The 23,555-nt window shown below is 34.8% G+C and overlaps 2 protein-coding genes across 3 annotated transcripts in view; one reads left to right on the top strand and one right to left on the bottom strand.

Moving 5' to 3' along the window:
- Nucleotides 1–35: 35 nt before the first annotated feature.
- On the top strand, nucleotides 36–14,573 carry UTS2B (urotensin 2B). Its single transcript, XM_067738423.1, has 5 exons — nucleotides 36–135; nucleotides 4,198–4,296; nucleotides 5,488–5,525; nucleotides 7,000–7,093; nucleotides 11,561–14,573. The coding sequence occupies exons 1-5, from the start codon at nucleotides 36–38 to the stop codon at nucleotides 11,584–11,586; spliced, it is 357 nt and encodes a 118-aa protein (XP_067594524.1). The 3' UTR covers nucleotides 11,587–14,573.
- Nucleotides 14,574–14,697: 124 nt separating this feature from the next.
- Nucleotides 14,698–23,555, bottom strand: part of OSTN (osteocrin) — a 38,207-nt gene continuing 29,349 nt past the window's right edge. The window contains exons 4-5 of one of the 2 annotated variants that reach the window (XM_067738419.1): nucleotides 19,416–19,512; nucleotides 14,698–15,657 (exon numbers count right to left, since the gene is read on the bottom strand). In XM_067738419.1, coding sequence (XP_067594520.1) covers nucleotides 19,428–19,512 — 85 coding nt within the window. In that variant the 3' untranslated portion in view covers nucleotides 14,698–15,657; nucleotides 19,416–19,427. Of the gene's footprint in view, nucleotides 15,658–19,415; nucleotides 19,513–22,177; nucleotides 22,312–23,555 lie in introns of those variants that run through there. The other variant, XM_067738421.1, reaches the window with a different exon arrangement.

Here is a 23,555-nt window from a genome sequence, read left to right as displayed (position 1 = left end):
AGTCAGTTTTTCTGCTAGCACAGAAGATTTTTAACATGAACAAGATCCTCTCAACCACTCTTTGTTTCGGACTCTTAACTTTATCTGTAATGTTCTTTTTAGAATCTGTGCATGGGCTGCCATATTTTATCCAAGGTATGTACATACGAATCTAAAATCCTACAGGTGGGTAAATAATCCTTATCTTCCTGTTTGCATTGCTTTGATTTTTCTACCACTATAGCAATAATGTTTTAAACATCAATATGATTTAACCAAACAGCCCTTCAGTAGTTGCTGTTTTAAATTACATGTAATCTGTGATGCTGTTCTTCTCAAGTAAATTAATTTCAACTGACACTGTACTAAATTAATTTCAACTACATTCTTTTTTTCTAATCCAGGGGCATCTGTTTCTTATTTCTATTCCATGACCAAAGATGGGAATGTGTAAATAGTGATAGTGCTATGCATATTTCAAAAATACATCTTGAGGAAAGAAAAATGAGATTTTCATCCAATGAGATTATTAATAAGTTACTTTTGAAAGGAGAGTGGTTCCTAGTAGAACACATCAAGAAATAAACCTGTGTGTGAAGAGATTTGGGGAGAGTAATGCATGGGGAAATTTACATAGTACTTTCAGGAGGACGATGCTAACAGCCACATTACGCATGGACTGTATCAGATTTCTAACATACTTAGGGTACTTATATTAAATGAAATAGTTTAATTTATGATGTCTACAAACATATGCCACGATAAAGTTAGAGAAAATAATTTTCTGCTCTTGTAATATGGTAACTTGATCTTTCTTTAAAATTTTCAGTGCATTCTGTAGTGGAAATAGCTTTTAATCTGGAAATCAGTGGAGCTAGATTAAATGCTGATTTATTAGGCAAACAACTTAACCTCATTGAAACTTTTATATATTTCTTTACATTTTAAAGATAGTAACTTAAAAATATTGCTCTTTAATATCTCTTCCAGTTTGAAACTCTGAGGTGATCTATCATCTAACTGATCTCCTTGTCAGGAAGAGGGAGATAGCCTTTTACTTTTGTCTTACTTGGGGGAACCAAGACAGAATGTAATAAATTTTGTTTACATGACACTGGGTTGAGAAAAGGGATTAAGTTTCCCCTTTCAGATCTAATTCAACTTTACTAGACCATTTTGCTTCAAATGTGTTTTAAAAGTCAATGAAAATTAGAGCAGTTCTTTTGACAGTGGAAATAAAATTGCATGCAGAAACCCTTATTATTTATTTATAGGGATTTTCCCTTTGAAAAACAAATACAAGCCTGAGACCTAAATACAAGCCTGGGAATGAAAGATTCTGGATTTTATCCATGACGCTCACATTTTGTCTTTGGCCAGTCAAAATCGTTGTACTTGGTAGGACTTCATTGTTTTTCCTGTGAAATAATGGGATTTTCAGTGTTCTTAACACAGTGTATATGTGTGAGGAGGGAAATATCTGGCCATTCATAAAGGACTTTGCAAAATTAGGATGTTAGTGTTAACTGTAACTTGTGATATCATGTGTATATGAAATACAGTAAAATCCAACTCAAACATTTTGCTAGGTTATAATTAGATAACAACTCTGATCCCAGAATAGCACATATTGGTATGTATATTTCATTGGCAACATACAGGAAAGGTTTCTTTCTGGGACCCCCTTTGACCTCAGTTTCATTATATATAAATGGAGAAGATTAGTTATTGGGAAGATTATTTTCTAATCTAAATTGTCGATGATTAGAGTGAGCTTCTCTCCATGTACACATTTTTCAAAGCAACTAAGTGTTTGACTTACTTTAGTCTTTTAACACATTGTTTTCAAATAAGCATTTGTCTGCTGACAGAACACCAAGGGGTCGCCATCCTCTGTGTTAGACGTCACGCAAGACCAATGGCACAATCTGTCAGCTTTTATTTGCTTGGGGCCATATGAAAGCCTGCCTCAGTGCATAAACTTGAAACTGGACAAACTGTCTACCACAAAAGGTGAAGGAGTGAATATTGTGACCAGAAAGACTACGGCAATTTAAGTTTTTTGGTATATTATCATTTGAGGGGTTTCCAGGCTCTTTCTGGTAAAGTTTCTTGTCTATATCCCTTAAAAATCTTCACATTCAAATGACAAGCAGGAGACAACTGTCTTTTAAGCTTCAGTATCTCAAGTAGTAATCAATCAGTTTTTTCCTGTGTATTTGCAAAAGTAATCACTCTCTCATGTCTGAGCAACTTTGCCATCATTTGTGCTAAAGAGGTATCTGCACTTGGGTATTTTTTTATTCAAACATCTCCTTTATCAACACTAACTTTTAGTTCAAAGAAAGATGAAAAGTACATTCATTTTTTTTTCTTTTAAAGCTGTATGTGTTTTAATACTAAAAATAAAAACAAGACTTATTTGCTATTTTTCTTAGGCAATATCTTACTTAACTTTAGAAATTAAAAAAAATTTAATTTCTTGAAAAAACTTTTTCCTCAGAGATTCCTACAAAAGGTGGTTTTCTTAAAAGTTAGTGACAAGAATTTTTGAGGACAGTCATTCAGGTGTAATTACTAGAAACCAAACTGGTAAAGAATGGTAAATACATTAATTGTCTTTTTAAAAAATGTTCCACTTAAATATGCAGAGAAGTGGGCTGTAAATTAAGCAAACAAAAGCTTCAGATCATCACTTTTCTAGTTACCTTCCTCCTAGTCTTATAAATTCCCTAAACTGAAGGCAATGAATCTGTCTCTTTAACACAGTTCTCTTTCTGAAACAAATAATCATTATCACCTGGCTACACAATGTTCCTTATTTTTTTCAATTAAAGCATTTTAAAGATTGTAATTTAACATTTTAGTGAACAGCTATAATAAAAAATTACTACACTATTGCATGGTCACGTCTTTCTCTTAAACTAAATTATCTCCGAGGGTCCTTGTTTAATTGATGTTAAGCAAAAATTCCATTGCTAGTCTATTATTTTAACTACTCAAAGAAAAAAATAACCTAGAATTTCACAAATACTTTCTATGTCTGTGAAGTAATGGAAATTGAGGAACTTTGAAATTGAGGAAATTGAGCAACAATAAGTGTTTTTGGTCAATGCAGAAAATTTTGACGCTGCCACCTACCCCAAGTCATTTATTTTCTTTCTCAGCAAAGCTTTCATTCCTTTAATTAGCCACTTAGTTTCTTGAGTTCATTAGTTGACATTTTGTAGACACAGGGAAAGAGAAACAATTTAAAGGAAGAATCTAGCTAAATTATGAGCCATTTCTCTAACTGAAACCACAATATTCCCACTCCTAAATTTTAAACTCACTAATCTACCTTTTGTCCACACAATATCAATTATTATGAGGAGATAGAGGAAGAATGATCCTATAGAAATTGTACCATAAAGGTTTGATTTTTTAGGCCACCTCACAAAGTTCATTTTGTTTATAACACACTAATTATTATTTTGTTTGCATTAAAATCTTGTTGACTCTTCATTTTTTTATAGCTTGAATAAAGTCTATTGTCCTGACTTCTACTCCAGAATTAAAGTATTTATGAAAATTTGGGTGATTTTTCTGTTTTTAGAGTGCTGAGATAGCTGGGCATCTGACCAATGAGTAGGCTGGGAGGTAAATGGGCAAAGATGGAAAGATATCAATATGCAAAAAGTAGGCACTGTCTTACCTCTTCCACAGGGTTGCCTTGGATGATTCAAAGGCAATTCCCAGAACACAAAAAGGCTCATATTTTAATGTGTATCAAATAAAATCTCAAAATCAAATGTTATTTTTTCTTTTAAAAACAACTTTTAATTCGTATTTTTATGTTAAACACAATAGTAGAAAATTTAAAAAAAACGCAGATGAAAAAACAGAAAGTAAAATTTACCTGCAATTCTACTAACCCAGAAATAATTACAGGTAAAATTTAGTCTGTAACCTTCCAGGTATATTCTCTATCTCTGCCTCCCTCTCTCTCTCACAATCTCTCTTTGAGTGTTCACGTACATTCAACGATTGTGAAAACAGCCCATCTTTTGGGATTACACACCTCTCTCTATACACATTTTATTGGTGAGTATACACATTGTTAGTGCATATAGTGATTGATAGTGATTATAGTTACCTGTAAAACATATTTAATCAGAAACATGTTCAGTGACACAGACTGAAAATGGAGGTTTCACTACATTGAGGTAATTATTACAGGAAATGAATTGTTTCCAGATAAAGGAGATACAGATCGCGAAGAGCTATTGCTGGCTCTACTGAATAAAAATTTTGATCTCCAAAGACCTTCCAACACTGGTGAGTTAAGAATAAAGTCAAACTTTATTTATTCCATCTTCTGACCTGTTCTTTCTACATGTTAATTTATATTAAATAAAATAATAATTACTAATTTTAATGCTGCATTGAAGGCTTAAATGTCTTTCTTATCTCGTATTCACGCTAAAAGCAATGGCGTTATTAAAAAATATTAAAATCTTATTTTGTTCAGTGTGAGAGTCCTAATGAGATCAGTAACTATCTAGTTACTCAATAGTAATCTTTAGTCATATTTTCCTCTCACCTAAGCAATTCCCACTGGTACAGTTAATATTATTTTTTACTAAATGCTTCAAGAGTATCACTAAATGTTTCAAAACAGGTTTCCACTAGAAATTTCACAAGTTAACTGTGGTTTTGTGGCAGTTAAGTTAGCACTTTTTTCGCAATCAAATTCTTTCAATTTGGGAAATGATTGGAGTAGAAACCATTGGGTAATTTAGGCTATACCAACTGAGAGTTTTTTTTCTTTGAAGAACAGGAGAATATGATTTACAATTATGCATCAGACTGGTCTCCAAGAAATGACAAATATTGTCAGAAACTTAGCAAGTCTAACCTGAGAGACAGTGTGACAATATGATAATGTGGTACCCTCTCAGAAAACATCTGTTCTTATAAAAAAATTGTCTATTCATGGGACAGTGTACCAGTTAAAACAATACCTTAATAAATACTTTAAAAATACAGGATTTTAAAATTAATAAGATATTTTCATTGAAGAAAATGAACACAATTATTTAAAAAAAAAAAGCTATACTCAAAGTGTAAAACCCAGAGGGAGTTGATATTAACATTTCTGGAAATTTCCTTCTTGATGGAACTATATAGATAAGATTTGTGTCCTGCTTTTTTTACTTAATATCATTTCATGAGAATTTCCCCATGTCAGTAAACTAGCTTATTTCTAAATACTAGTCCTTGTTAGAACTATGGTTTATTTAAAAAAACTCTGTGCTTATTGATAGAAATTAGGTATTTGCTCATTACATTACTGATTATATTTCAATATTACAGGCATTGAAAAAATGCTTGGACCTTTATATTAGGGACAGGTAGGTGATCTCAAATCATACAAAAAAGACCTTTGTCTTCCTTGAATGTATGACCTGAAATGAATTAAGTATTACTTGCAATGTACATTTTTCATATGATAAATGTGTCTTGCAGATATAGAGCTGGCTAACAAATTGGAAGAACTTAACCAGGTGAGAATGTGAAATACTTAAAATTTCAATTTTAATAATAACCAAAAGACACTTTCTTTTGACATAATAGTTGTTACAATTATTAATACTCTATTATAAAACCTTTATTCCTGCTAGAGGAAGAGTGAAGTAATTCGCTAGGGAAAAAATAATCAAATTCTACTAAAAAATAAAGAGAACAGAACAGAGCCATAACTGAAGTGATCATGGGATAAAATGTCTAGAAATCTGGATTCTAGACCCAGCTATCCAATTACCTATGAGACCATGGAAGAATTAAAATTCTCTGGACCTAAATCTCCTCATCTGTAAAATAGGAGGCTATAACTAGATTGGTGGTTTTCAAAAGTTATTATTATTTTTTAAAGTGGAAATTTTTTTTTCCAAACAAAATTGTATGTGGTCTCAGTAAATGAAATATACAAAAGTGGAGGGCTTCCCTGGTGGCGCAGTGGTTGAGAGTTCGCCTGCCGATGCAGGGGACACGGGTGCGTGCCCCGGTCCGGGAGGATCCCACATGCCGTGGAGCGGCTGGGCCCGTGAGCCATGGCTGCTGAGCCTGCGCGTCCGGGGCCTGTGCTCCGCAACGGGAGAGGCCACAGCAGTGAGAGGCCCGCGTACCGCAAAAAAAAAAAAAAAGTGGAGCTGCTCTGTTTGAAACAACTAGTTTGGTGAGGGAGGGGCCCAAAGTGCTGCTTTCTTGACCTGCATTTGGCTTCGGTACAGAAAGCCCCTTAGCAACCTTATCTCCTGACTCCTTGCTATGAAGAAAATTGGAAAATCATTGGATTAGATGATTTCTTAACTCTCTCAAACACAACTGCATGCAAATCCACTATTTTACAAACTGTATGGCTGTTTGTGAGAGAGAATTATGCCCCATCAATTCTTAGTATCTAGGACACAGACGCGTGCAGTAGCTCAGGCTGAGTTCTATTTTGATAGAGTTAGGTCTTTAGGGTTTAGGCAATCAGCGAGCTTGCAAAAAATTAACATGGCTTACACTCTGGGTGGAAACCCTAGGGCATCAAAATACTTCTCACTTACTGCTAGAAGGGACAAATATTTCAGGAAATCCAAACATTCACATAACTCTTCGGAACTCCTTGAAAAGGACTGGTTATTATAGGTGACTTAATATCAAGACCAGCTACACAGGTTGTGTTTACAGGCTCCCCATTAATGAACACTCAGACTTGACTTCCTTCACCATAAGCCTGTTTGTTCCTGATCACCTGTTAAGTCATGGACCTTTCCCAGCCAGTTTCTAAATGCAAGTTTCGTTTTATTTTTCTATTTAATTCTTTTTGTTTATTTTCATTTTTTACTTTTATTTCCTTTTATGTTCCTTTGTCTCCTTCCTTTCTTCCATCTTTCCTTCTCCCTTTCTTTGTCTATCTTTCTTCTTCTTCAATAGAAAAAAAAACATTGCTGTTATTAAAGATTAATACTTTTCATACTTGATTTTTAACAGCTGGAAAAACTGAAAGAGCAGCTCATGGAGGCAAAGGATGCTGAGATGTCTTATGCTATAGGTGGTCTATCTTCTTCCCATCCTAATAAGCGAGGTAAGTTTGGTGGTAGAAAAGAGTTGAAATAGAGATTTGCTGGACCTTTCCATAGTTAGTATAGCTTAGGCTGTGATGTGTTACCAATTATAATCTAAATCTCAGAGACCTAATATAATAAAATCCAATCATAAAGTTCAATGTACATAGTACAACCTTCTTCTATTTTGTGGCTATATCATCTAGATTATTGCTGTAGCTTGACTACCTCCAAGATTACCAAGACACAGGAAAGGATAGAGGATGCATCCCAGCTCTCAACTGCCTCAGTTCAGAGCTCAGTTTTGTGACATGCAGCACTTCTACTGAAGTCCATTGCCTAGAATTAATCACTTGGGCTGCCACCAAAATATTGGCAAGACAGACTAATAAATGTTAGAAAGCACGTACAGTACTTGGAGAGTACTGCCTCAACCACAGTCAATCCTTTGATCTTTTCTTAACCACAAAGGCTATATTCAACCGTCTCCCATTAGAGACAACTCCAAACTCCTTTCACTGCTGCACCCAGAACAAAGAATAAGCCCTCCAGGAGATACTAATCTGTGTCAAATACAATGTGGCTCCTCTTCATTCACAGACCTATCAGCTAAAAGGACAAAATTCAATAATTGGCAGAGGAACAGGGACTGGATTATCACAATCAATAATCTTATTCACAAAGGAAAAGAACAAGAGGCACACAACATCAAGAATGCTGGCCTCCACCAATTCTGAAATCTCACTGGGCAAATATTATAAAAGTTTCTTGATTAGGTTTCTTGATTAGGACCTGCTAGTGTGTAGGTGGAGTGCTTTTTCCACTGTGTTATTTCCTCTGGCTTCACCCTTTCTGAGGTTTTTGCTTTTTTGGCTTTTTCATGTTCATCCCTGGACACATCATATGGGCTCCTTGGGGAATATTCCCTTCTTGAGGATTGCACAGTTTTCTCAGGTCTCCTCCTACTCTCACAAAGTTGGAGGCCCAAGGTTTATTTGGTCTTAAAGTGTCAAAGACATTTTTTATTCTAGGGTTTATGGTTTCTTTGCCAATGGTGTTCTTGTAACAATTTAGAAAGCTTCTCAGCTATTTCCTACATACAACCTTTTTAAAACAATTTTAACTCCTTTGCATTCTCATCCGCAACTGAGTTGCCTTGAAGACATCTGGAACATACTTTGAAGGCTATACCTATAATCTGATTTGTGCCCTGAGCCCCTTATTCCAATTGATATTTACCTGGCGTCACTCACTTAGAGTCATTTTAAATCCCATTTTATAGTTTTGGGATCCAGAAACAGCTCTTGCAATATTTCAAGATCTTGTATTTCTGAACTCTTTTTATTTATTTGCAAAGACACCATTTTCTTCTTAAGCTCACTATTTCTTGCAATACCTGTCTAAGTGTATCCAACAGCAACCTAAAAATACTGCCAATATTTTGTTTCCCTAGTTTTTCTTCTAGAAATTCAAGAAGAACACAATCTGAACCTGAACTGTTGCAGACGTCAGTTTTACCACATACTATGCTACTTTGTAAAATGGTTCTTCGTGTTTCCAGCCTATGATATCAATTTCCTTGTCTGCCATTAATCAGCTGCTGAGACTGTGCCGTAACTTAGGTTCTTCTTAGAGTACCACCCTCCTTCAAGTTTTCAAAGTGTACTTTGGGACAAATTAGGCAAAGCACATCAAGAAAATAACCTTATAATCTCAGTGGTGTAACTTGGTTTAAGATTTATTTTGTATTTACATGAAGCCTTAGGTACCTTGGTTATTTTCCTTCACTTTGTCCCTGCACCGTGTGTCATTGTAGCAGGATAGGAAAAACATGGAGGTAAATGCACCCTTACCTACCAAAATTAGGCACATGATCTCAAGCTAACTTAGCGGGGTTGGGGAAGCCCCTGGAGAATGTGGAGAAATGCAAGGAACAGTTGGAGAATCTTACCTCTACCATAGATATTTTGAGCTTGTTATGACATGTATAACAAAATCTTCCCAGTAATGATTTAAGTAAACCACTGAGTATATAAATTTGAGTTTAGGGAAGTAACTCAGATTGGAGATCTAAATTTGACAGTTATCTGCATATCAATATTGCTTGGTATTGTGATGAGACTGTCTAGGGAATCACTCTAGACAGATATAAAACAGAAGACATCCAAGGCCAAGTCCCAGGCCACACCAAGGTTAGAGACTGGGCAGATGAGAGAGAATTAGCAAAGGAGGCTGAGAAGGAGCAGCTACCGAGGAAAAAGGCAACAAAGAAAAAGATGCCTCAGAAGTCAGATAAAAAACTGTTTCCAGGAAGACATAGTTCAGCTGTTCTAATGCTATAATAGGTCCAGTAAAATGAGAACTGAGATTTTCCATCTGACTAGCAATGGGAAGGGTTTTAATGGTTTTGACAAGAATTATCTGGTGGACTTATGGTTAAAGAGAATATGACCAAACAACAGGAATGACTAACAACAGACAACATTTTTGAGAAATTTTTTCTAAAGGGTAGTAAAAATTGGGATATTAGAGTAGCTTGAGGGGGTCAAGGAAGCTTTATGTTTGTTTGTTTTTAAGCAAGGAAATATTAAAACATATGTGTATGTAGTAGGAACAAAGTAAATATTTATGGTGATAAACATATGAATTAGATGCCCAGGTTAGGTGACAAAAACAACCCACATCATATCTGAAGTGTGGTGTTTATTGGCATAACTAGAAACAGTCCACCATAAATAGCAATGTATGATGGTAAAATGGACTCAGAGATTCAGCTTAAAGCAAGAGTATCTTACACTTACTGTGAATTATTGTAATTTGTTTAATTATTTAATATATAGTTGACCGACCGCTGCTAAATTCTTCCATTCGTTAAAAATATAACTGTCCAACACCTAGCATCATGCTAAAAATGGGGATTACAAGACTTAACCAGATAGACATCAAGAGACACCAGAATGCTGGCTAGGGTTTTCCTTCACATAAATGATAAATAAGCATTGAGGAGTTGGCTCTACTGGGGATACCATTCATGAAAGTTCCCTTCAACTGGTCCAGAAAATTTCCAAACTATGTTCCAGTGCATACTTAATTGAGCCGCTCTTGTGGTATAAATCTAGGATATGTGTAGATTTCTTTTTCCTTCCAGACTGAGATATTCAAAGATATCCAGAGGGCAGAAAGGGACTTTCCAAAATACTATAAAAAGAAGATTGGATTAGCAGGCCAAGTTCTTCCGTTTACTGTCTGAAAATAAACTTCTGCTTGCATAGGATTTGAATGTGGTTTTGTTTAAAGAAAACGCTGGCTCTTTTGGGAATGAAAAGTAGACTCTGAGTGCTATCATAACACTCTATGTGTTTGCACTGATGAGCGCTAGGTTCACAGTTTACAGAATGAGTGGAGGTAGGGAGAGAAACCTAGGCAGGAAGATAGATTTTTTTTTTTTTTTTTTTTTGCGATACGCGTGCCCCTCACTGTTGTGGCCTCTCCCGTTGCGGAGCACAGGCTCCGGACGCGCAGGCCCAGCGGCCATGGCTCACGGGCCCAGCCGATCTGCGGCATGTGGGATCCTCCCGGACCGGGGCACGAACCCGTGTCCCCTGCATTGGCAGGCAGACCCCCAACCACTGTGCCACCAGGGAAGCCCGAGAGACTTTTATCATTTATGGCAAAGAGTGTCTTTACTGAGTTTTTCAACTCATTTTTATTGTGCATCCTATTAATCAATAGTGAATTGAAGACCCATCTCCCCAAGGTCTTCATTTTATAAACTATTTAGATTGAAGGAAATTAGAGAAATTTGTAATTAATTAGATGAAGCTAACGTAAGTTGGACAATTGATTGGGAACAGCCCACAGAAGATTTAAAATGACTCATTCATTCATTTGAAGATTAAAATGCTGTTCAAATTGGTTTGATTTTTCTGAAACATCCCTTTATGATTAGAATGTGAAGACTCAATGTGATGATCAAATTATTTAAATATCATTTGGTGGTCTGCAAAGTAAACTTTAAATTTTCTTCCTTCTTTTTTCTCCAGTAAATAGAAGCATATTTGTCACTGATTTTACTTATGTGACTTCCCCTTTGGGACTTAACTTACCCCAACTCTTAAATAGAAGGGTGTGTCTTACTGTAGTCTCTGAACTGCGTTATATGCATTATAATGTGGAACAGTGCTGTCCAATAGAACTTTCTTTGATGATGTGACCATTCTCTAATTTGCACTGCCCATTACGGTAGTTACAGGCCACTATGCATTACTGAGCACTTGCAAGTTGGCTAGTGTGATAGAGAAGCTGAATTTTCACATTTGATTTAATTTTAATTAATTTAAAGATCCACATGAGGCTAATAACTACCATTTGAACATTCGTTTTAGAAAACTTTCTCTCATACTCAGGTGTACATAAACTATTTTATTCAAATGTACCATTTTATCAAAAATCTTCCTAATAAAGATTTTGTTTTGTTTATTTTTTAGCTTGCTTTTGGAAATACTGTGTCTAAAGTTTTTCCTCTGGATGCCAAAAAAGATAAGAACATTAGACAAAATTATATATCTACTCACTTTACTGCTTAAAGATTGTAGCTATTTCAAGCATAAAGAAACGGTGGCAGAATTTATTATTAAATAATATTACAGCATATTACATGCTTAAAACTTATGTTGTGAATAATGATGACAAATCAGTTGCACTTTTGAATGGCATGGGACGATCAGAATGGCTTTGTAGACCTGAAGTTGGGAGTGCTGTTATCTATTGTATGCTTTTCATAAATTCATTGTCTACATATAGTTTTGTCCAGAGATGACTAGGCTGTTGAGCTATCAATTAAAATATTTTAGACAGTGTCTTTGAAAATTAAATTATATTGTCCCAATTTATATGAGAAATTATATTTTATTAAATTTATTTAAAATATTTTAGAAAATGTCTTGGAAAATTAAATTATATTGTCTCAATTTATAGAAAATGTGCATCATTGTCTTTTCTCTTTTTTTGTGATTATGCTGGCTACTATCTCTTTTCTGTTCATCAGGACAATTGTCACTGAGACTACTACAACCAAATGAATACATTACTAAGAAGCAGAAATCTATTGTTTATCGAACTCTAGGAGAAAGATGTATTAGAAGTTTCAGAGATAGATATTAAGAAAATTTTTGTACAGAACAATTTGCTTTTGGGTCCTTTAATTCTCATCTCTGCCTCCTCCACAATATCAGAAATTATTTGAGGTTCTCAGCATGTCTGTGAGAGACTAGACTCAGTGTACCAAAAACGTCAAGTAAAACAAAACAAAAACTCATTGGATTTTCCTTCATTTTTTCCCCCACGTTTTCACATCAAACTGCTCTTGTTTACATCTCGTCTGAGCAAACTTATTTAATCAATTCAAGGCTGGGAATCCAATTTCATTCTTGTTTGCCACCTGTTGTGGCACAGAAGCATAGTCGAAGTAACTTTATAATTAAAGAACATCAATGACTAGCTGGCCAGATGAGCCTACTGGCATTCCCTTACGTCACAGAACAGGGGAAATGCAGTTTATCTACATGATGTTAATTGTGTGGTGCTTAAAGATAAGACTATCTCATGAGCTAGAATGAACAATATTGCTTAAGCTTAAAAAAAAATTAAAAAATACATGAAACTGACCAAGTTGAGTAACATGCCTGTAGTGCTTTAAATACACTTGTTAGGAGCCACTTAAATGTACATAAATATTCATTGCTCAATAATGCCTGAATGTTCCCACGTATTTACACCTGTTGTGAACATAAACATGATATTATCATAAAGAAAACAAAACTCCTGTTTTCATCATCTCACGTTTTTTAACTTTGGAGCAGTTGAACAATATTTATGCATTTGTAAACTTTAGGGGTAATGTCATTCAAAAAAGATTTTGATACTTCTTCCTTTTAGAGAAAGTCATCTGTTTATAATTTGTTTTCTTTTTATAATTTGCTTTAAGAAGTTTAATTCCCTAAAGATATCTGTAGATTAAAGGTAGAATTTGCTAGATATTTTTTTTGTGTATGTAACCAGGAATTAATATCCCCCATGAAAAACTGGTTATATAATTAACACCAGAACTCAGAAATCCATATTCACAGTTTGCTGTATGAAGCTTTTTACAGGAACAAAGAAAAATAAAAAGTAATCTATTTCTTTGAAACTAAATGAAAAGTCCCTTTAAGCTGGTGACTTTCAATGAAATATAGCTGGATTTAGTAATATACAATGGGTTATACAAATAGATGAGATGATTCGTCATGTTCTTAACAGAAATTATGTCTTAAATTTCCTGCTATGTTAAAAGGATGCCTTATTTTAAACTAGAATACCGCTGACTTATTTTCTATTCTGTATAAAGTAGTGGTAAAAGTTAAAATATGAAATAAAATAGTTATAAGTGGAGAAAACACTTTTCTTTTTTTCTTCATGTAAGTCTTGTGTATTCTTTTTCTCTTCATGTAAGTCTTGTGTATATGCTATGAGACAAATGCATTACACATTAGAATAGAGTATAAATCGATACACTGTGACTTCTTACTTTAGTTAAAATGGAGGCCATAGGCATAATTTTGAATTTAAAAATTATAGAAGATAGGAAATCAATTTGTTTAATCCAACTTTAAATCTTTATCATGAGAAATTTTTAGGTTAAAGTAGGTTTTAATACCTTTTGTCAAAGTGTGAACCAACAGTACCCAGTTGGATTAGCAGCTGACAAATATCCAAAGGGGAGAAAAAGGAAAGAAAGAGCTTCTAAGGAATTAGACATATTTCTATAATTCATCAGAAAGTTGGGAAAGGTGGGCAAGAGCAATTATAACTTAAATAATTCTTTCAAATAATGAGTCCTGCAGTATATCTGTCCATGTACCACTAACTTTCTAATGTAAGTTTATGAACAGAAATTGAAGAATCAGTGAGATTTCTCAAAATTCAGTTCTCTTTGCTAAGGCTCCTCTATTACAATTAAAAGAATCATTCATTTTCAGTTTTTTCCTAAGCTTAAAGTTTTTCAGCAGTTAGAACATTTCCCCCCTCAAGGAAAAGTTATATGCAAAACCACTTTGTATTCTAAGTGCATATGTTCATCTCTATGTCTGAGTTTATTTTGTTCTTTGGATCGTACATTAATTCATTTTTAGGTAAGATCAACAACAACCCATTTCTCTCCCCTTCTTCTAATATGACTATACCTTCTCATCACAGTCTTCCTTCTTAGGCTAAAATAAACCTTTGCTTTGCTGACCGAACTTTTTTTCTTCCCACATATCAGGTCTGTTTGACAGTGATTACTAGGGTTTAAAGAAGTGTTTTCAGAGGGTTTTTAAATTTCTGCTGACTTATGCTAAATCTCTGGTCCAAGGAATAAGTTATCTTTATGTTTTGAAAGCATATCCAATGCACAATGGGCTTATGCATCTAAATTACAAGAACAACACAGTTTTGCTGAGAGTTGAGCCTTCCAGAATACCAAAACTTATGCTTTCATAGGCCAATTAAAAATAATTTGCATCTTTTTAAAGAAATCATTCTCATATATTCTTCAATGCTTTATTAAACACAGTATATGAAACAAATTAAATGGATTCTTAGATGAGTGATTAACAACAAAAAGACTGTTTATTGTAATGTGCTAAAATATACTGTGCTACAATTAGGTGAACTTAATTGGCCCCAAGTGCTTTGGTGGTTTCCTACTTGGTGATTCTTTGACTTCCCCATACTTTCATCTGTTACTTCTGTGTGTAGTTGTTCTCATAATCAGCCAGTGCTACTCTTAATTAACTATAAGTTGTAATTTAGAGAAATGGAAAGTTGTTAGGGGACATGAGATAGCCAAACTTGGCAAATGAGTAATATCCTTCGTTTCCTAGTTCTAAGTCAATGTACTCCGACCTGCAGTGTTTCTCAGTTCATTGGGAGAATAAAGTTTATGGGCTTAATTACTGCTGTTTTTTTCTGCTCAGAGACATTTTTCTCTTGTTTCTGGAACTGGGACTGTGTTTTATTTGGTTGAACCGGATTGACATTTGAATATAAGAGAAGTCTAGTTTCATAATCATTACCCAAGAGCCTCACAGACAAAGGATACGAGAGAAGTAAAACTTCAAGAGAAACTATATAGCATTGTCTTTCCTTGATGAACAACTAGATTGTACCTAAATTTTACTGGATGAACAATGGTGAACAACTGGATTGTACCTAAATTTTACTGAAAGAAATCAGTCTTCAGTTACTATTCTTCAGTAATATATGTAAATGGTAAATGCACATAGAAAGCGTTTCACTGTATTCTGTTTCTTAGAAAAGTAAGGTTTGGGGCCAAGTAACCGTTCATGAGTAACTAAAATATATATTTAAAATATATCCATACATTGAAATTATCTGCACAATTTAATTGAAGTTACAACAATACTGTGATGTGATGAACTGAAGTTAAAGCTCTGGAAAGGATTACAGAAGGTTCCTTAGAAGTTTAATCATTGTGGAGTGTGAAGAACTTCACTGCAGCATCTTCCATATTTCTGTGACATTTCACCCAAGGAAGTTGTGTCTGCAAAAATGAAAGTTGAAAATGTTAAACTAATCTGAACTCTGTAGGTAAGGGGAAACTCATCAACTTCAGTGGAGAAGAGCTAAAACTCTAATTACATGAGGTTTCATTATAGGTTTTACTTATGCACCATATTTTTATTGCAGAGACAATAATGCAAAATGATAATTTCAGATCAAAATTTATTGAAAAAGGATATTTTTAATGTAACAGCTAGGCGCTTATGCTGAAACCACACTTCCATTCTTCCAGTACCTCTATTTATTTTGAGTTTTCAGTCTTGGTTCAAAGGATGTTGCCATGACAAGTGAAAGATAAAGAAAATCTGATTATTACTTCTATTGTTATATTAACATGTTAATAATTATCGTACATCTTGCTCTTTTTAAAGGGTCCAACCATATACTGGTATTTAAACACAATATTTCTGTTATTTGCGAGTTACGTTAATTTATCTGAATGATAGTGTCAATATTGTTCTAAAATAAAAATTGTCAGTATAATACAGCAACATTTGCCTCAAATTATTAAAAGTCTTAAGGCACGTGGCAGCCGGGGTAGCACAATTAATGGTCATATTTCTATCACATTTCATCAAGTGGGCACTCTGATTTCAACGGCAGCAACCTAGAACTTGCTAATTACATCTAGAGAAGTTATGAAACTTTACCACTCTTAATTCAAGTTGCTTAGAACTGAAGCCTATTAAAAACTCAAAACTTGGGTCCAAAACATTAATGATTTGAGGAGGACATTGTGTAAAAATCAGATTATCTTCCTTTCCAAAATGCCTATCAGGGAAGAGATTAGCATTTGTTCTGGAAACTAAGTAACACACAGCAGCTGTATCTAGACTTGATTTCAAACCAAGAAAAACTTCCATGATTACTATCAGTTTCATTTTTAGTGTGAAGACTTATATTGAAACCCAGAAGGTGAAAAGCCACAAATAAAATTGCTCCAAATGAGTGTATGTCAACTCCCACAGAAGTGAAACAAAGATTTTCATAAAGTCTGAGATACCGTTTCTGTTTCCTTAAGAAATGGTTAATCAGTGAAGTGGGCAATAACAATTTAGCACACAGGCCTTATGGGTCATGAAGAGAATGTTGGCTTAGAAGTCCAGAGACTGGGTCCTGGATCTTTCTTTGTCCAAAAGTCTGTAAAATTTTGGGCAAATCAATTTCCTCTCAAAGCCCGTGTTCTCATTCGTTAAAAAAAAAAAAAAAAAAAAAAAAAGATTTAGGTTAAATGAGACTTTATGTTCTTTTAACCTAAATGTTCAGAATATGTTCAAAAGATTTAGCTGCATGATTATGTGAACACTATTTAATGACTCAAGTTATCTATTAAATGATTCACATATTACATCTGTTTAATTCAAGGGAATATTGTGACAATAAGAAATAACATAGCAAAAATAATTTTGAAAAGTTGAATGGAAATCAGAAATATATTTTGATGGCCTTTATTATTCATAAATATAAAACATGAAATTTCACATGAGGGAGTCAAAAAATGTCTGAGAAATCTTGGTGATAGTAGCAGGAAGTAAGGAATAGAAACGATGGTTGAGCAGGTGAACACACAATGATTGAAAAAAGGAAGAGAAAATATGTGATGGTAAGTTCTTTGCTAAACATATTTTTTTGTGATATTACTCTCTTGAGGTTATAATAATAAGGACAGTGATTGTCATGATACTCTGTAAAGTCTGTTAAGTGAAGGACATAATATACTAATTTGGATTTCACTCAACAGTGATGCAGAAAACATTATGTTAATTCAACAGCCTTTTTGTAGTTTAGTAGCTCTCTGGAGTTTTCATGGTCTAAAACTTCATATAAAAATTTATAGAAAAAATGAGCTTCTTGTATGATTTTTTTTATCATAACCTGTTTTGGTTGAATTCAGAAATACTAAAATGGGTGATAATGAAGGGTTGCAAAGGTGATAGGATACATGTGGAAACCAATTGAACTTAATTATTTTAACCTCAGTGTCATAACGTTCTCAATACTTCAAGAAACTACAGGATTGTGGCCCTAATTTCAAGGAGTTACTTGATTTTTGATAGCAGTTAGTTCCTACTCAAATATAATGTGGTGATTGTTAACAGCCCCAAGAGTGACCATACTTGGTATATCTCTAGATATAAATACAGTTCAGTCTGAGTTTTGAAGATGGTGCTGCTGAAAAAGGCAGTGATGTTGGCTGTATTCAGTAAGTCCTCCCGTATTTATGGACATTCAGTAACTTCTTAACTGCATTGATCAACGACTCCACAGAGAAAAATATTTATTTTAATTAAGTCATTCTGAGAATGAGAAAGTAGAGGTAAAACATTGACTTTTCATTGTGGTTGAGAGTATTTGATGAGGAGAAAAAAATGACATGACAAATTAAAAGAGGATCAAGGCTAATGTGATGCTTTTGGGGCATCACTGGTCTGAGGATTCTTGAGAAAAGCAGAAAGCAGAGTCCTCTCTCTGTAGCCTGAAATTGTCAAAGCAGTTCTGGGTTGTCTTATCTATTTGCGAGGAAGAATGCACCCTCTGTAAGCCCTACTGGGAGAAAATACATTGCCTAGATTTTATATGCAACAAATATTCAGTGTTTAAAACATATAATATGTGTGATTAAATATATTGTTTAAAATATAAGCTTACAATTTAAGCTTTCTGGAATTGAATTATACTTGTATCAATTACTAGCTATGTAGCATTGTGGGTTAATTAATATATCTAAGCTTTCCACTTATTTGTATAATAATTATTGAGTGCTTAACACATGTCAGGCACAATTCTAAGTGCTTAATGTATATCAATTCATTTATCCTCAGGACAATGCAATGTGGTAGAAATTATTTTTGTCCTCATTTTATGAAAGAGGTTTTTAGACTTTAAGCAAGTTGCCACAGCTAACAGATAGATGACCTGGGATTTGACCCAAAAAGCCTGACCTCTCTACCTGGCACTTTTACCCCTTATACTGTACTGCTTCTCAAGATGTTGGGATAGTAACAGTACTTACTTTATGGAACATGATGAGTAAATTAAACAATGCATGTATAGCACTAGTATAGGACTCTGCACAGAGTTAATTTTCAGAACTGTAATATAAGCTGTTATCACTTGCACGTATTGTGTGTCCGATACATTCTAGGACTAGTACAAGAATCTAATTTAATGTCTACAATACCCTTATGTTATTATCTAAATGTACAACCTGTAGAGAAATAAGGTATCTTGATAGAAATGAGATAATGAATGACAGAACCAGGATTTGGATTATATGTCCTGATTCCTTGGCTAATACCCTTTCTGGGACACCATTCTCTCTCCTGTGTTCATGATGATAATTCTGGTAATGTAGTTATTAGCAACAAAATTGTGTGTGTCACTAGAATGTGTCTTCTTCATAGTAGAGGGATTGCTACACATTTATCTATATTTATGAAAGTGACTTATTGTTTATTAGAATTTTAATATTTGCATATTAATATTCAATAATTACATAGAAGTCTGTGAGAATAACTAAATCTTTTATTTTAGGGTGAAGTAGGTCTAGGAATTTTTTTTAATGTCATTTAAATTATTTAGCATCTATATACTAATCAAGTACAGAAATGTTTGAAAAAGTAAATTTATAAGCTAAGGAATCAAAAGGGGGATTTACAAACCAAGATGGATCAGTTAGCCCATTGTGAAATGTTAATCAAAGCCTGCAGGTATTATATTTCTTCAAATTGTACTCACGATTGGAATCAATTAGCCTCTGGAATTTGAAAGCCGGTTTCTACCAATCCGATCCATGGGGATACCAAATCTCCTTTTTGGATGATCTACTACTTTCCTGAAACAAGCGAAAAAGAACATTTTTAAGCTAAAGTCCAAGTTATCAATCATTAGTTTTGCTCTTTTATTTCATGCAAATCTGGGGGCTTTCTTCTGGAGTTGGAATAACTGTGATAGTTCTCATTCATCAGCACCCACTATGCATTAGACACCATCTCTTATCTATTCATCTGTTGAAGTAGGTTTGACTACCTCCATTTTACATCTGAGGATACTTAGGCTTAGAGAAATTAAATAACTTATCCAAAATCAAATAGCCCAGATGAAACAATCTGCTGAGTGTTTAGTTTGGGTAAATCCCTTTCCCGTCTTCAGATTTGAGTGTATTCCTCTGTTAATTGAGGAAGATTGCACTAGGTCAGCAGTTTTCCCCAACCTCTCCCTTAGAATGGTTCTCCTGGTGAAGGAGGGAGAGGAAAGGATGCTGATGCCAAGACTGAATGTGGGGTAAGTGTGCGTCTCAGGTCTTCACTCAGATTTTACCTAGAGAAGCTTTGTATGAGATGGTCTATGTTTGTTATATGTACTCAAATATTGTTTGGGAAAAAAATACTTCATTATTAAAATAAAGTTAAAAAAATCCTACAGGAGGCCTTACAGTTTGTATGTTCTATAAATTATCTCTTTAAAAAGCAACATTTTAATTTGATTTGTTATTGCCATCACTTGGTGCTATCAAGTCAAAATCCTAACAGAAGAGGTCCAAGAGCTGTGAATGCATAATATACACTGGCCTTGGAATTAAAAGATGTTTTCAGTCTTCTTAATGAAGATAGAAATAGGGAGAAGCTAAGAAGGCTATGTAAATAAGTGACTTATCTCACAGCTGAAGGGAGTTGACTTACAGGTTTGTTAGGCTTTTTATTGGCATAAGATGCACACAGAAAAGAGGATAAGTATTTTATAAGTGAACAATATGAGACATATACAGATTATAAGCACAAGTACCCAGATCAAGAAATAGAACATTACCAGTAGTCAAATAGTTTTGGAATAGGAAAGAGTCTTAAAGTTAATTCTCGCACCAAATGTAAGAATTTCTGCTTCAATTTTTGACCAGCAATGATAAATCTCATCACTTGAAAATCTCAGTGATGAACTAATTACCTCACAAGACAACTTTGTCAATATTCAACAGCTTAAAGAGTTAAAAAAGGTTTGCTTCAGAACATTTCCAATAGCTTCTTTTGTTCTTTCTAATTACTTGCATTATATTGTCAGTATTATACTAAATACTTTAAACACCAAAAATAAATAAAAACTACAAAAAAGTCTATGTTTTTTTCCCTATTATCATTTACTATGTACCTACTCTGTATGATTCCTTTTGTGGCTGTCTTGGGATCAATAAGTCAGAAGTAGTCTTTGCTTTCAAAAACCTATAATTAAGTACTGTCAGATTGACAAGGATTTTTTTTTATAAGTGACATTTCTTTTATTATATACTATAACTGTTTTTCATTTGTCCTTCTTTATAACACATTTTTAAGGAAGTATTATGACAACCCAACAAGGTACAATGTTAACTGGACTGGGGCTCTTATCACAGTGTTAAACTTGTTTGAATAACTCTCTCTCCTGTGTAAATTTTTATTATTTTTAATAACTCAGTACAGAACCACTGGTTTCAGAAGTGGTTTTGCAGAGTTTTCCACCTTTGCCATCCTGCGAAATTTTGGATATCAGTGATGAGCAGACTCTTCCCAGGCTGATTGAAGCACTAGAGAAACGACATTACCTTTGCTTAAGATTGTACTGTCGTTTGAAGGAATTCCCTGGCAGTCCGTGGTTAGGACTCTGCGCTCTCACTGCCGAGGGCCCAGGTTCGATCCCTTGTCCAGGAACTAAGATCCCACAACCTCTTATGCTGGATGAGGATTAAATGAATCCTTGCAGAGTGTGGCTCAGGGCTAGGTCACAGTAGGTGCTCAAATGTCTCTGCTACCATAACGCTGCAGGTTTCTCATTTTCTCCTATATTCACTTAGTATTTTATCTGAGAAACTGCACTAAGCACCGGGACCTCCAGGTTAAAACCTATTTCCTGCTCTTCAGCATGTCACTGCCTGCTTAAATAGTGTCACACGGGCTACAGCAGATGGGAGTGATGCCTATTTATCTAGGTAACTTTTTTCTAAAAATATTTTTACTGTTCACAAGCCCTGAGTTTTTACCCAAACCAAGGGAACAGGCATCTGCAAACGCCTAGCAACTTTTCGAACCCACAAACGAGCCAGTTACATAACAAGGATTTAATATTATACGAATAGTAGAGGACAAAGTTCTCTCATTTTTCTTGATGCCAAGTTTTTGCCTTAACTACCAGGTCTTATCAATGTTCCTCATGTCATTATTAGGTAAATAATTCATTTAAAAAGCTCTGAAAAGTATAGAGAACAATGGAAACATGAGGGACTTTTATTACTGTATCTTACACATAAAAAAATTTATAAATATTGTTTAATTCTAATTAAAACAATTAATTTGAAGATAGTTAATATTTATTTAATGTGTTCAATATGCCAGGTACTGTGCTTAGTGCTGTGTATACAAGGATGTTAAAAATAGGAAGTGAACCTCATGGGGAGCTTACCCTCCAATGATATTGGTAGGAATAGACACATGTTATTATTATTCTTTTTTTTTTTTTAAATCTAATTCAGCCTTCTTTTCTGCTGATTCACATCTATCTTCCTTCTCGGGTTGGCCCTTCGTTTTGCTAGTCAATATAGATAGCATTGTATGTATGATCTTACAGGACTGTCTTTTAGACAACAGTATGACCAATACGGGAAAATCTGGAAAAAAAAAAAAACAAACTTAGTGGGCTTCCTTGATGGCGCAGTGGTTGAGAGTCCGCCTGCCGATGCAGGGGACACGGGTTCATGCCCCGGTCCAGGAAGATCCCACATGCCGCGGAGCGGCTGGGCCCGTGAGCCATGGCCGCTGAGCCTGCGCGTCCGGAGCCTGAGCTCCGCAACGGGAAAGGCCACAACAGTGAGAGGCCCGCATACTGCAAAAAAGCAAAACCAAAAACAAACAAACAAAATACTTAGTGCTTATTCTTCACCTATCCATACCTCTGCCTCCGTTCTTCAAGTTTCTGAAAATCACACCCTCCTAAGTGGTGCCTATTGTTTTCACTTCTGGATTTCATGATAATAAACTGACTACATATTTTTCAACTTGACATTCAATTGGGAAACATATTGGGCTATAAAATTAGCATAGAGTGAATGGTCAAGAGTCATAGGAAACTTTGCATATCAGTTGTGCTTTAAGTCTTCTGATGTAATTATAAATAATGACTGTTGGGAAAAAAAGAAAAATGTCTTCATGATATTTTAAAATAATTTTTATTCACATAAGTAGATTTACAGACTCCTCACTTAAGCAGTTATTTTCCTTGTGGTCAAAATAATGGTCACTCCTCCTCTGCCACCATAAAGGATGTCCTTGTCATAATCTATAGAATCTGTAAATCATTTACCTTACATAGCAAAAGGGACTGTGCAGATGGGATTAATAAAAACCTTGAGATGAGAAGATTATCCTAGATTATCTGGGTGGGCTCAGTGTAGTCAGAGGAGTCCTAAAAGTGGAAGATGACTGAAGAAAAGTGGGTCAGAGAGCTGCAATCAGAGAAGGACCTAACCCACCATTGCTAGTCTGGAAGATGGAGGAGAAAGTCACAAATCAAGCAACGCTGTGGCCTCTAGACATTCTTAAAAGAAAATGAGGACCTACATCCTACAATCAAAAGGAACCGAATTTTGCCAACATCTAAAATGAGCAGGAAATGAATTCTTCCCTAGAGCCTCCAAGGAGCACAGCCTGCTAATCTCTTGACTTCCTCTGTATCCTGCTGATAGACTAGGTGAAAGGGAAATCCCACAGCAGCTTACAGAAGGAATTTTAGGAGCCACCCACTAGCTAGCCATCAATCATATCAAAGTTGTCTGCAACAGGGGCCCCCAACCCCCAGGCCATGGACCAGTATCCGTCCATTCGGGACTTGCTAGGAACTGGGCCGCATGGCAGG

This window comes from Pseudorca crassidens, chromosome 5 (assembly GCF_039906515.1).
Source record: "Pseudorca crassidens isolate mPseCra1 chromosome 5, mPseCra1.hap1, whole genome shotgun sequence".
Lineage (NCBI taxonomy): Eukaryota > Metazoa > Chordata > Mammalia > Artiodactyla > Delphinidae > Pseudorca > Pseudorca crassidens.
This window is presented reverse-complemented; position numbering and strand designations above follow the sequence as displayed.

What these genes read in the sequence shown, in the direction of transcription:
- UTS2B (XM_067738423.1), top strand. Translation starts at nt 36, where the DNA reads ATGAACAAGATCCTCTCAACCACTCTTTGTTTCGGACTCTTAACTTTA. An exon ending in GCTGCCATATTTTATCCAAG is followed by an intron (nt 136 to 4,197) that starts GTATGTACATAC and finishes TAATTATTACAG; the next exon opens with GAAATGAATTGTTTCCAGAT. An exon ending in CCAAAGACCTTCCAACACTG is followed by an intron (nt 4,297 to 5,487) that starts GTGAGTTAAGAA and finishes TGTGTCTTGCAG; the next exon opens with ATATAGAGCTGGCTAACAAA.